This window comes from Nyctereutes procyonoides, unplaced genomic scaffold (assembly GCF_905146905.1).
Source record: "Nyctereutes procyonoides isolate TBG_1078 unplaced genomic scaffold, NYPRO_anot_genome, whole genome shotgun sequence".
Taxonomy (NCBI): domain Eukaryota; kingdom Metazoa; phylum Chordata; class Mammalia; order Carnivora; family Canidae; genus Nyctereutes; species Nyctereutes procyonoides.
The window spans coordinates 10805087-10817624 of NW_026575122.1; the positions used below are offsets into that span (position 1 = coordinate 10805087).

General features: G+C 36.0%; 1 protein-coding gene across 1 annotated transcript in view; it reads left to right on the plus strand.

Annotated features, from left to right (window-relative positions):
* ASIC5 (acid sensing ion channel subunit family member 5) overlaps positions 1-12538 on the plus strand; it is a 31676-nt gene that overhangs the window by 6340 nt on the left and 12798 nt on the right. The window contains exons 3-5 of the mRNA XM_055336224.1: positions 6965-7202; positions 9211-9336; positions 11693-11842. Coding sequence (XP_055192199.1) covers positions 6965-7202; positions 9211-9336; positions 11693-11842 — 514 coding nt within the window. The remainder of the gene's footprint in view (positions 1-6964; positions 7203-9210; positions 9337-11692; positions 11843-12538) is intronic.

Sequence of the window (12538 nt, forward strand, 5' to 3'; positions counted from 1 at the left end):
CCCCATGTGGGAATCTGCTTTCCCCTATTCCTCTGCTCCTCCCTTTGCTCATGCTTTCTCTCACTCTCTCTCTCCATCTCTCTCTAAAGTGAATAAATAGTCTTAAAAAATGCAGAAAAGAGATATACAAGAATTCTCCCAGGGTCAGAAGAACTCTCAAAGGCTGGCCTCAAAATTTATCCTTTAAAGGGGCATGAATTCAATTAAAGTAAACTGTGGAGAAATCTATGCCTCACAGTATTATTAAAAACAATGGAGGGCAGCCTGGGTGGCTCAGCAGTTTAGCGCCGCCTTCAGCCCGGGGCATGATTCTGGAGACCCGGGATCGAGTCCCACGTCCGGCTCCCTGCATGGGGCCTGCTTCTCCCTCTGCCTGTGTCTCTGCCTCTCTCTCTCTCCCTGTGTCTCTCATGAATAAATAAATAAAATCTTTAAAAATAAATAAATAAAAACAATGGAGATTAAGATAAGGAAAAGACAAGCCACAAAATGAGAGAACTATTTGCAAAAGACATATCTGATAAAGGACAGTTAGCCAAACATAGAGAACTGTTAAAAATAAGAAAACAACTTGATTAAAAAATGAGCCCAAACATCAACAAACACCTCAGCAAAAAGAAATGTACAGGTGGCAATGGGGCACATAAAAAGATGCTCCACATTATATGTCATCAGAGAAATGTAAATTAATATAACCATGAGATACCACAACAACACACACGTATTACAATGGCCAAAATCTAAAATAGACCTCAAATCTTGGTGAGACTGTGGAGCTACAGGGACTCCCATTCATTGTTCTCATTATTGAATTTAAAACACAGTATGTTACTGGCGATAAAGAGGTCAGTTTATACTGATAAAAGGGGTGATCTATCAGGAAGGTATGATCCAGCATATATAGCTGCATGCTTCAGTACCCTACTTTCAGTAATCAGTAGAACAACTGAGCAGAGGCTCAACAAGAAAACAAGCCTGAGCAGACTTGAACAGCCATATAAACCAGAAACTAGACCTAAAAGACATCTGTAGACTATTCTATGCCATAGCAGCAGAATCCATACTCTTCTCAAGTGCACATGAAACATTTTCTAGGCTAGGTCATATGCGAGGCCATAAAATAAGCTTCAATGAATTAAAAAGATTTGAAATCATTCAGAATATGTCCATCAACAATAGAATGAAATTAGAAATCATTAATAGAAAGAAATTCAGGATAGTCACAAATATATGGATATTAAACACCACACAACTAAATAGCTGATAAGTCAAAGAAGAAATAAGATGATATTAGATAATACTCTGAGATAAATGAAAAATAAGGATACAACATAGAAAAACTCATGAAATGCTGGGGCTCCTGGATGGCTCAGTCAGTTGAGGATCTGACTCTTGATTTCAGCTCAGGTCATGATTCGGGGTCATGGGATGGAGCCCCATGTCAGACCCCAAGCTCAATATAGAGTCTACTTGTCCCTCTCCCTCTACTCCTCCCCCTGTTTGTGCTGTCTCTCTTTCTCTCTCTCCTCAAATAAATAAAATCTTTTTTTTAATTTTTTTATTTATTTATGATAGTCACACACATACACACACACACACACACACACACACACACACACACAGAGGCAGAGACACAGGCAGAGGGAGAAGCAGGCTCCATGCACCGGGAGCCCGACGTGGGACTCGATCCCGGGTCTCCAGGACCGCGCCCTGGGCCAAAGGCAGGCGCCAAACCGCTGCGCCACCCAGGGATCCCAAATAAATAAAATCTTAAAAAAAAAAAAAATATGGGATGCTACTGAAACCACACTGCCAGAAAAATTTGAGGGCAACTAATTTAGAAATAAGGAAAAACCTTGGGAAGCCTGGGTGGCTCAGTGGTTGAGCGTCTGCCTTTGGCTCAGGGCATGATCCTGGATTTCTGGGATCGAGTCCCATGTCGGGCTCCCTGCATGGAGCCTGCTTCTCCCTCTGCCTGTGTCTCTGCCTCTCTCTGTGTCTCTCATGAATAAATTAATAAAATCTTAAACAAAGAGAAAGATCTCAGAGAAAATATTTAATACTCTGTGATTTAAGTATTGTCATAACTTTTAGTATAAAAATTTAATTCATTTTACATAGCTCAAATAGCAAATCAATGATTTAGGCTCTTGTGTTAGATGGTGCTATCTCAAAAAACTGCTAGTGTGTTCTAGTTCAGTTAGATACAGGAAATACCCAGACCAAAAACAAAATTCAATATTTTAGAAACTATAATTACTGAATAAGGAAATTCTTAATTGTAAGGGAATTATTCTTTCTTATGTGACAAAGAACTTAGGTGACATCTGTACTGTAGAGGTTACAGAATTTTCATCTCCCAAAGTCTAATTTTATAGGTATATAATTTGAATCCCAGTACATGGGCATGTAACCCAATATAGTCCACCAGATTATTGGCAGGTCAGGAAAAAACTGAAGCTGTCTACTGTTTGGTTCTCAAAGCCACTGGTCTTCAAATGTTTTGGTTCTTGGGCCACATAATGGAAACTTGAAAAACTATTCTTCTTGCATATTTTAAATTGATATCTAATTTTAAACCATAACTGTAAATAAGTTTATTTCTTATTTTAGGAGATTAAAAATGTAAATTTTATGAGATAGAGTAGGAGAAGAATCATTGATGATAAGAATAAATATTTTAATTGATTCCATGAAGTTTTAAGAATTTTATTGCATAAACCACATTGATATAAATCACATAAATAGTTATCTGTGGACTTTACTTGATTTTCCCAATAATCTAGAAGTCACACAGAATAACCTAGTTACATTTAAAATAACAAATCATACTGCTTTGTACTACTACAGCTTTTCTCAACTCACAAGACCCCAGCAAGGGCTCAAGCACCTTGTGTCTAACGCCAACCTTCACCTTAATCAGAAATATGTGCATGATAAAGCAAGACAAAATTTAAGGAGCCTTGATAAATTAATTCTTAGAGTCTTTTCTGAAGCAAGATACAATTTAATTGTGTGCATGGGTCTATCAGAAGCCCGGAGTTTGTCACACACCAGTATGCATTATATGCTATGATTTGTGATGGGTGACAGACAAAAAGTATTTCATAAATGAGAGAAGAACCATGGTGAATGCAGGCTGTTTTTAAACTTCAGGTGAAAGTTGAAGATCTGGAAATTTATTCCCTTAAAATTGACTGTTCATGAGTACCTTCAGGTCCATGCACATAGTTTGAAGACCAAGCTAAGCTAAACTCATTGCCTCCGATTTACATGAGAGAAAATAAGGCTTACCATTGCAATTTTCCAGACCTCTGCAAAAGATGTCTGCTGTTGGATCCTACTGTCTGTAGTCTTGCTAAACTACCTTATCAGCAGGAATGGATACCTGCGGTCAAGAAATTTTGCCAAAGGATCTCAAATTATTAGAAAGGGCTTACTTTTAATCATGGGACTTATGCAGTATATATGACAGCCTGGAATACATAATTTTTGTACCATTCCCCTCCTTTATACAAAAAATATATTTTCAGTTACAATTATGAAATTAAATATATGGCAACAATAGCCTATTTGTATTTGTTCTAAAATGTTTTTAATTAGGCAAATATAACACAAAAATGGGGGGGGCAATGCATTGATAATTTTTAACATTAATGTTTTTTTGAAATAAAATGAAAAGGTTTGAAAAAAAGAAAAGGTTTGTATTTTGCATCTGTTGCAGTTATGAATAATAATAGCATTGTAGCTTCCAGTTTTTCAGCCTTTTGCAAATTTGTCAATGGTTTCATCAAAATTAACCTTCTTTATATATTCATGTTCAATAGAGCTAGATTTGTAGATACAGTTTGATTCACAGTTGATTGAAAAATACTTATTAATTTTAGTTTTGAAAATTTCTTTCACACTAGGCAATGATTATACAAAGAAGACAAACTCATCAGGATACACTTGGCAGAGATTTATAAAAATTACATTTCATGATAAATTCCAGGAATTGCAGTAATGCTTATGGTTTTGTTCCTGTGGGATCCATTCTAGAGACTTTCAGATGTTCCTGTGTCAAACATTCCACTAAACTATCTTCATAAAATTAATCAAAGATTTCCCTTATATTATATTTGGTAAAAACTTCTGAAATTTGTTTCCTTCTACTAAATGCAGGAATAAAATAAATAAAAAAATAAAAACAGAGATAATGTCTGTATGTAGTGAATATGGATACTATTTGAGCAATTGTATTAGAATGAGTAACTCGAGTTCCGTTCCTTTATCATCACAGTAGTCACTGTGCTTTTTTGTTTATTCCAAATCTACTATTTAAATGCAAAAACAATATGACGTAAGAGATTTTATGTTTTTGTTTTTTGTTTTTTAATCCATTTATTTATTCATGAGAGACGCAGAGAGACAGAGAGAGAGGCAGAGGGAGAAGCAGGCTCTCTTTAGGGAGTCTGATGCAGGACTTGATCCCAAAACCTTGACATCACGCCCTGAGCCAAAGGCAGGTGCTTAACCACTGAGCCAACCAGGCGTCCCAGTAAGGGATTTTAACTAAAAGATAAAATCATGACTCTTATACAAGTATAAAATGAACACCTGTCAAAGATTTTATTTTAGTAGAGAACTGTGAGATATTAAAATTGGCTCCTAGGAGAATCCAAACAGAAGATATTCTCACCTATTTTTCCTTCCCATAAAATGATCTGCAAAATATATATTTCTTGTCAATACATGGTAGACTTAAATCTGTCTTGGTGGGATTCAATGAGGGCCTGAGTCAGGCATCAACTTGGACATCAGATGAAATGTGTGCATTTGGGTCACAAAACCTGGGGATGTGTAGTTAGAGGCATTAGTACATGCAAGGACAGATTCATTAACCAGCTATCATATTAACTTGTTTAAACAAATCAATGGATTTTTATTCCTGTTTTCTTTTGCCAGCCTCTTACCAGTGTACGTTAAATAAAAGAGCAAGGCAAACTCTAACTATGCAAGATTTCTGAAAGAACAGACTTGGGAAGATTTAGAAATTTGAATTAAAGTCAAAAATACACTCAGAGCAAGACACTCTGGTTTTATGATGAACAATACGTCTCAAAAATTTTTTTACTTCCTTTGTTCCAAATATTGTTAGACCTTATTCATTATGTTTAGCTCATCTGCCTAACTCACCTTCATGGTCTCAACTATTATTATTATAATTAAAAAACTTTTTTTGACAATATTTTAAAATGCCCTCCCTTTTACCCTTTTTAGCTATTGTATTTATACCTCTTACATGTGGGAGAATTCCTTCATTTCTTTCCATAGGCGCTTTTGAAAAGAATCAGGTGAACATTGGATCTCAGCCTGGATAGAAACTCCAAAGTTGCAGGGCTTGGGAGCAGGTCCCTTGTATGTTATCACTCACAGAGACAGCTGAAGGAAGTTCAGTTAGGCCTAACACTGTGATCCTCCGCCAAATCACTTGCAGATGTGAACTGTTAACTCCCCAAATTTTGACCAAGAGAAGCAAGGTTGTTGGATATACTCCTGTTAGGTATAATACCACCATGAATTTCCTTTTCTCTAAGAAAAGGGGAAGTCAAAGGAGGATATGTGTAGGATTCTAGAACCGTAAGGCCATCTAGGTTCAGAGCTGGTTATGTAAGATATTGTATTAGGACCTGACCATGAAAACCTCTAAAAGAATGTATGATATTGGTTTGGGTTTGTTTTTTATTTTCCATGTAGGGCACTCTACCTTGACTGAGAAAGGGTTTAATGTGGCTTGTATGAGAAAGCAAAATTATATAAAAGATAATAGAAAGTGAAGAAAGTACTTACTGTAGTTAGGGCAAGTAGATTCCTTCTGTTTTAATTGCCAGGAAAATACTTTGATAATAAAGGAGGCATTAATTTCATGAATATTTACCTAACTCTCACTAAATTCCAAGAACTCTTATAAATGTTTTAGGAAAAATAACTTAATCCACAAAATAACATTTTGAGGTTAAGTTTTTTTTTTAACATACCATAATTTTACAAGGGAGGAAGCTGAGTCACAGTGAGATGAAGAAATTTGCCAAGTCATGCCATGAAATGCCTACAACAATCAGGGCTTGATCGGAGAAAAAGAAGCACTGTGAGTGACACAGAGAAAGGACTTTTTTATAAGGATTAAGCCCACTGCATGTAAGGGCTGGGTAAGCTGTCTTTCTGAGTCTCTTGCCTCCGTTTCTGGTGCTGGGCTTGAAGTCAGCAAGATCAACAGTCAGAAAGGAACACTGATCTGAAACAAAGGGAAGAAATACCAACTAGAAGGGTACGTTTCTCTTTTTCACTACCCCTGATCTCGGTGGTGCAGGCTTCCTGCAGGATGAGCTGGCGCCTTCTCCAGGTTGCACTCCCATTTGTCCCAGGATTTGAAGAAGCTGAAGGAGGCAGGAGGAGCTACAGTCCTGGCTGTTGGCCCATATCAACAAGTTGAGTCAGGAGATGTACCGCAAATGGGTATGAGACCGAAGTTCCTACTCTACCATGAACTTGAGATTGTAACTAGATACATCCTATGGAGATGTTGGAAGATAGTTCTAACATAGTCATACGGGTGCAGGGCAAAGCCACAATGAAAAGCTGGGATTTGAACCCAGGAAATCTGGCCCCTGAGTCTATATTCTTAGCAGCTTCACATTCCCACCTCTCTCTTCATGCGGGTTCTTCAAGATCCATTAGGATGCATCCAGATCAAGGTCTGGAAGTGTCCTAGATAAATGAAACTACATGCACAAATACTAAGCAAATTGCAGGAAGTGACAAAGACCTCTTAGGAATTCCATTTTGCTTGAACGTATTATGAACGAAGGAGAGCGTAGCAGATAAGCTGGAGAAGCTGATAGGATCGGGATATTTGGTGTCTGTCCTCTAGATGATAGAAAGTTTTTGCTATTCTAAATATTACCTTTATTTTTACTCATAGGTTCCGAACAGAGGCTGCAGCCAAATTTGGTGTTATTTTTTTCTTATGGAATATCGTGTACAAAGTCGTCCATCTTCAGGAAATCAGGTCCAATTACTCTGGCTTTAAAGATGCTACTGATTTTCTTGAAAGTCATCAAAACTTCAGCATTACAGAGTTTGTTAAAAAAAATGGTTTTTACCTCAACAATAGAACTCTGTTGGAATGTAACTTTTTTGGAAAGCCATGTGGTCCACAGGTAACACTTTGATGTTTCTGCAAAGATCATCAACATAAGAAACTACTGTAACTGTACTGTTTCATACTGAGATAAAGTTTACTTTCATGGGGAATCAATCTAAATTTGCTCAAAGATTATGTTCCATTAGCTCAGCCTTATGACAGCAGGGGGCGTGGAATATACATGAGACATATTCCTTTTTCCAAGTGGTTGGATAAGAAAAAATAGAGAACAGAAATCTTTGATTACCTTTACTTCAGGACCATCTCAAAAAAAAAAAAAAACAATTTTAACCCAAGGGAATATTTTAATATTTCCCATTCTTTGATAACATATGCCAAGACAGCATTTTTATTATAATGAAGGAGCCAACATTCAAGGTTTGTTTTTCTTTTTGCTTGGAGGCAGTAGAAAATGAGCAGGTGCTGGCATTTGACTATGTAACTATATATATATATATACTTATATTTACTTATATATATTTACTTATATACTTATATATATATTTACTTATATATTATATTTACTTATATATATTTATTTTATTTTTTTATAAATCTATTATAAATATATTATAAACTATATATATTTCTCTAATCACTCATAACATCCTGTTTTTATACTTAGTGTAATTTACATTTAAGATAGTGTTGGCTAAAAAAAAAAAAAAAAAAGATAGTGTTGGCTATACCTGGAAACTATTAGCAAAGGGTATGTAGGCACTTCGACACCCTGTTTCTTGTATCAGCAATTCTGTAGCATGTGTTGTTAAGTGATCCCAAGCAAACTTCATGAATTCATGATTCTGGGAAACAATTCCTTATCCTTCTGGTAGCCTTCCTTAGTGCACAGAAAACAGAAAAAAAAAAATGCTTGAGAGACCTCTGACAGAGATGAAGCCCTGTTCCAAACTCTTAATTTAGAGAAGTTCTTCTATGTTGCTTGTTATTTACCAACCAACATGTTTATTTTTTGTTTTTTTTTTAAGATTTTATTTATTTATTCATGAAAGGCACAGAGAGACATAGGTAGAGGGAGGAGCAGACTCCCTGCGGGGAGCCTGAAGCCTGATGTGGGGACTCCATCCTGGAACTCCGGGCTCATGCACTGAGCCGGAGGCAGAAGCTCAACCACTGAGCCCACCAAGGCATCCCTCAACCAACTTGTCACCAAAAAATTTTGTATTAGACATGTATCAGACGGGAATTTTTCAGCTGCAAATTACAGAAACCCACCTCTGGAAGCTAAAGAGTAAAAAGAATGCATTAGTGTAATCAACAGAGAACTCTTGAGAGTAGGACTGGCTTCAGAAAAGCTTCAACCAAGGATCTTTGACAACCTCATTAACATTCTCTTGACTCACATTGATTTTTTCCTGTATGAATTCTCCTCCCAGAGCCATGATGACTGCTGACAACCCTAGCCTCTTATTATCATAGGTTAACACTCCAGTATCCTCTCAATAATCCCATGCAAAACTGATTAGGTTTACTTAGGACACATGTCAATTCCTAAACCAATCACTGAGGTGAGAGTGGGGTATTCAGATTGACCCAGTTTTTATCTTATGCTCACCTTTGTAGTATCCAGGTTTGGAGGAAAAGGATCACCAAAAAAGCAGAACAATGTGATTGGCTGCCCCAACATGGTGGGGGGGAGGGGGTAAGCTCCTCAAGAGAGGATGTGAGAGCCTTCTCCATAGGTAAGAACACGTTTCCATGAATCCTTACTAAACATAAAACAAATAACTTTTTTAAACATTTTAATTTACATAAAAAAGTCTTCATTAATCACAAATAAATTAACAAGTGCATATTAAAAAAAAACTATTAATGAACACAATCCAGAATCACTGTTATCTATTCTTCTGATATTTCTGCATTCTCATTAGACAGATGTCTATTTAAAAAAAAAAAGAGCAATCTAAACTTCAAAAAATGACCAAAATATCTAACTAATTGCATTTCGTTTGGTTCATTTTCTTTTCTTTTCTTTTTTTTTTTTTTGGTTCATTTTCATATTGGAGGACTTCGCACATGTATTCACTGAATATGGAAATTGTTTTACTTTTAATCATGGTGAAAATATTCAAGCAAAGGAAAAAGTGAGTGTCTCTGGAAGAGGCTTAAGCTTGCTCTTCAATGTCAATCAGGTATTGAATTTTCTTAAACCTAGTCAGGGGTCAAGACAAACAAGTATGTGCAGATGTTTCAAGAGATTTGATCAAAATATTTTGCCCTATCAAACTGTTCTCACAGTTGGTATTATTTCAGTTTTTGTTAATGTAGTGTGGAGTCCCATAGATGCAAACATTGACTTTACAGATTAAAAAGATCAAAATTTAGAGGCATAACCTGGACTTTTTCAACTATACTATTAGCTGTCATTTTTGTGACTCCAGAAATGTTTATGCCACAAAATCATGAAACCAGAGGTTTCCAAATTCCAATGTATGTAGTTAATTTAAAATGGCTATATCTATTTTAAGAATATGTTAGAAAGATTTTTATGTAAAAAAAGGCAATATGTTTTAGAGAGGAGTCATACATGCACACTTGACAAGCCATGGAATCTATAGTCTGAAGGACGATTTAAAAAATACTCGTTATATAAAAAATGTTGTATAAATTGATTTTGTTTAAGCCTAACTTCTGCAAATTTGTAATTGGTCCAAGAAGTCTAAGTATGTAGGCCTGAGAGGCAGATGTCCAGACACCAGAGGAATACAGCAGTTGGCATCTTCAAGGGTACCTGGTATAGCTCCCTACCAAGGTTGATTCTCATGTTCTATCTTATACAACTGTTTCTAGTATTATACATTTAGAGATATATGCTTCATTATTTTGGTTTTATAAATGAAGATTCTGAAATGCTGATAAATTAAGCATCCAAAATCATACAATTAATGCACAGGGGAGAAATAAACCTAGTTACCTTAAATTCCATTGAACTATCCTACCTCCCAATCCAAGTGAATGGGGCTGTTGGCTACTTTCAAAGAATTTTTCTTTTAAAGTATGTTTCATAATTTCTCTTGTACCCCATTCATTACTTTTGCTCAAACACAGTACTGCACAGTGTAATGCATGTATATGTATTTGATTTTATATATAAATATATATTTTTTTACCTGAACATATGTTTGACTAATATTTCCAGGTCATTTAAATATTAGTCTTATAGTCTGTTCAAATATTATATCATGAATTTTACAAGCTGGAAATTCCCAAATATTTTTAGAATGCAATAAAAACCTGCAAATGCAAAATAATATTCCATAAGTAAATGGCTCTTAAATACTTGTCCAGACTAGCTGGTTGAGTGTTTCTTAAAGAGTCATAACAGACTCAGGAGAAATAGGTTCCTGAGTTACAAATGGAATATTAAGCATGTTTATTAAATATAATTACATATGCAGTTGACCCATTTGAAGGAAAAATCATCATATTCCCAAGCCCGTTCTTTCCCCTTATTGTCTGAAATTACAGCTCTAGACAGTCCTCGACTTAACAATGTCTCCTCTTACAATGTATTGACTTTACAATGATGTAAAACTGATCTGCATGCAGTCAAAGTCATACTTCAAGTTTTGAATTTGCATCTTTTCTTGGGCCAGTGATATGTGGTATCACACTCTCTCATGATGTTGGGCAGCAGGAGTTCCCAGCCAGCCAGGCAATCACCAGCGTAAATAACTGATACACTTACAATCATACTGCCCCATACAGCCATTCTGGTTCTCACTTTCAGTTCCATTTTCAATAAATTACATGAGATATTCAACATTTTATTATAAAATAGGCTTTGTGTTAGATTATTTTGCCCAAGTGTAGGCTAAAGTGAATGTTCTAAGCATGTTTAAGGTAGGCTAGGCTAAGCTATGATGTTCGGTAAGTTAGGCATATCAGATGCATTTTTGATTTATATTTTCATCTTACAATGGATTATCCAGATGCAACCTCCTTGTAACTCAAGGAATATCTTTAATAACAAAGTTCAGTGTTAATTTTTTTCAACTGGCATAGAATTTATAGAAGAGCACTGTTAAAGACGTAGTGTAAGTCTTCATCTTAGGGGGAATTGAATTTCAATTTTAAATAAGGCCAGATTTTAATCGCAAGGAGAAGAAAGGAGCCAAATGATTTTCTAAAACAAATGAAGCAAAAAGAACAACCAAGAAAGAAGCAACTAAAAGGCAACAAGGTAAAGAGAGGGCCCCTAGGGAAACAGACCATTAACAGTTATGGCAAGTACTACAGTATTCATCTAAGGCAAGAGTAATCTATGGAAACTGTTGACACCTTGAACATGTGATTCAACCATGAAAAGTATGTCTAAGCTGTTTAATTTTCAGTTTTTATATAAAAAGAAATTGAACCGTGATATGAAATATTTGATTTTAAGTCAGTCAAATGCCATCACAAGGTAATAAAACTAAATCTTAAATTTGTGTAGAATTGATATCAATTTGTATTTTGGGAAAATTTTTGTTTGTTTGTTTATTTCAGGGGGAATTCACTGATGACCCAGCCCTTGGCTTTGTTGATGCTGGAATCATCTTTGTTATCCATTCACCAAAGAAGGTGCCACAGATTGATGGTTTAGGCTTGTCGTCACCTGTGGGGATGCACGCACGGGTAACAATCCGCCAAGTCAAGGTAAATAATATGTGCAAGGTGTAGTGTGAGGGAATCAGGTAGGTTAATAAATGTATATACACAGAAATAATATTTCCACTAGAAACCCCTTTCTGCCATGCCTTTAGAAGACCTATGGAAATTCTATAGTTAGTTGCATTTCACATTCTTTCTCATTACTAGGAGGTCCATATGTAGTAAAATCAGTGAATTCACACATACAATGTAAGTGAAAGCTGGGAAACCTGACAAATTCAAAGTAACTTTAAATTGCATTAGAAATGGAAATGGTCAGTAAATACGAAGAGACCCCTAAGTTGTTGAGCTGTGCATTTTCCCAATGAGATGTCCTGGGAAGAAGAAAAATAAGTGGGAAGAAGAGGAATCTTAGAATCAGGCATGTCTGGCAGATTTCCATTTGCCAGCCATTTGCCTGCAATCTCCTTAATTAGCTTCCTGAAATTCCATCTCCTCCCTCTGATAAAGATAATATCTCTTTTTCCTAGTTATTGTAATAACTATGATGTTTAAGTGAAATAACATAAAGCACTTACCAGGGTGTCTAGGTGGCTCAGTTGGTTAAACATCTAACTCTTGATTTCAGCCCAAGTCATGATCTCAGGGTCCTGAGATCAAGCGCCATGTTGGGCTCTGCACTCAGCAAGGAGTCTGCTTGGGGTTCTCTCTCTCCCTCTCCCTCTGCCCCTTCCCCTGTGC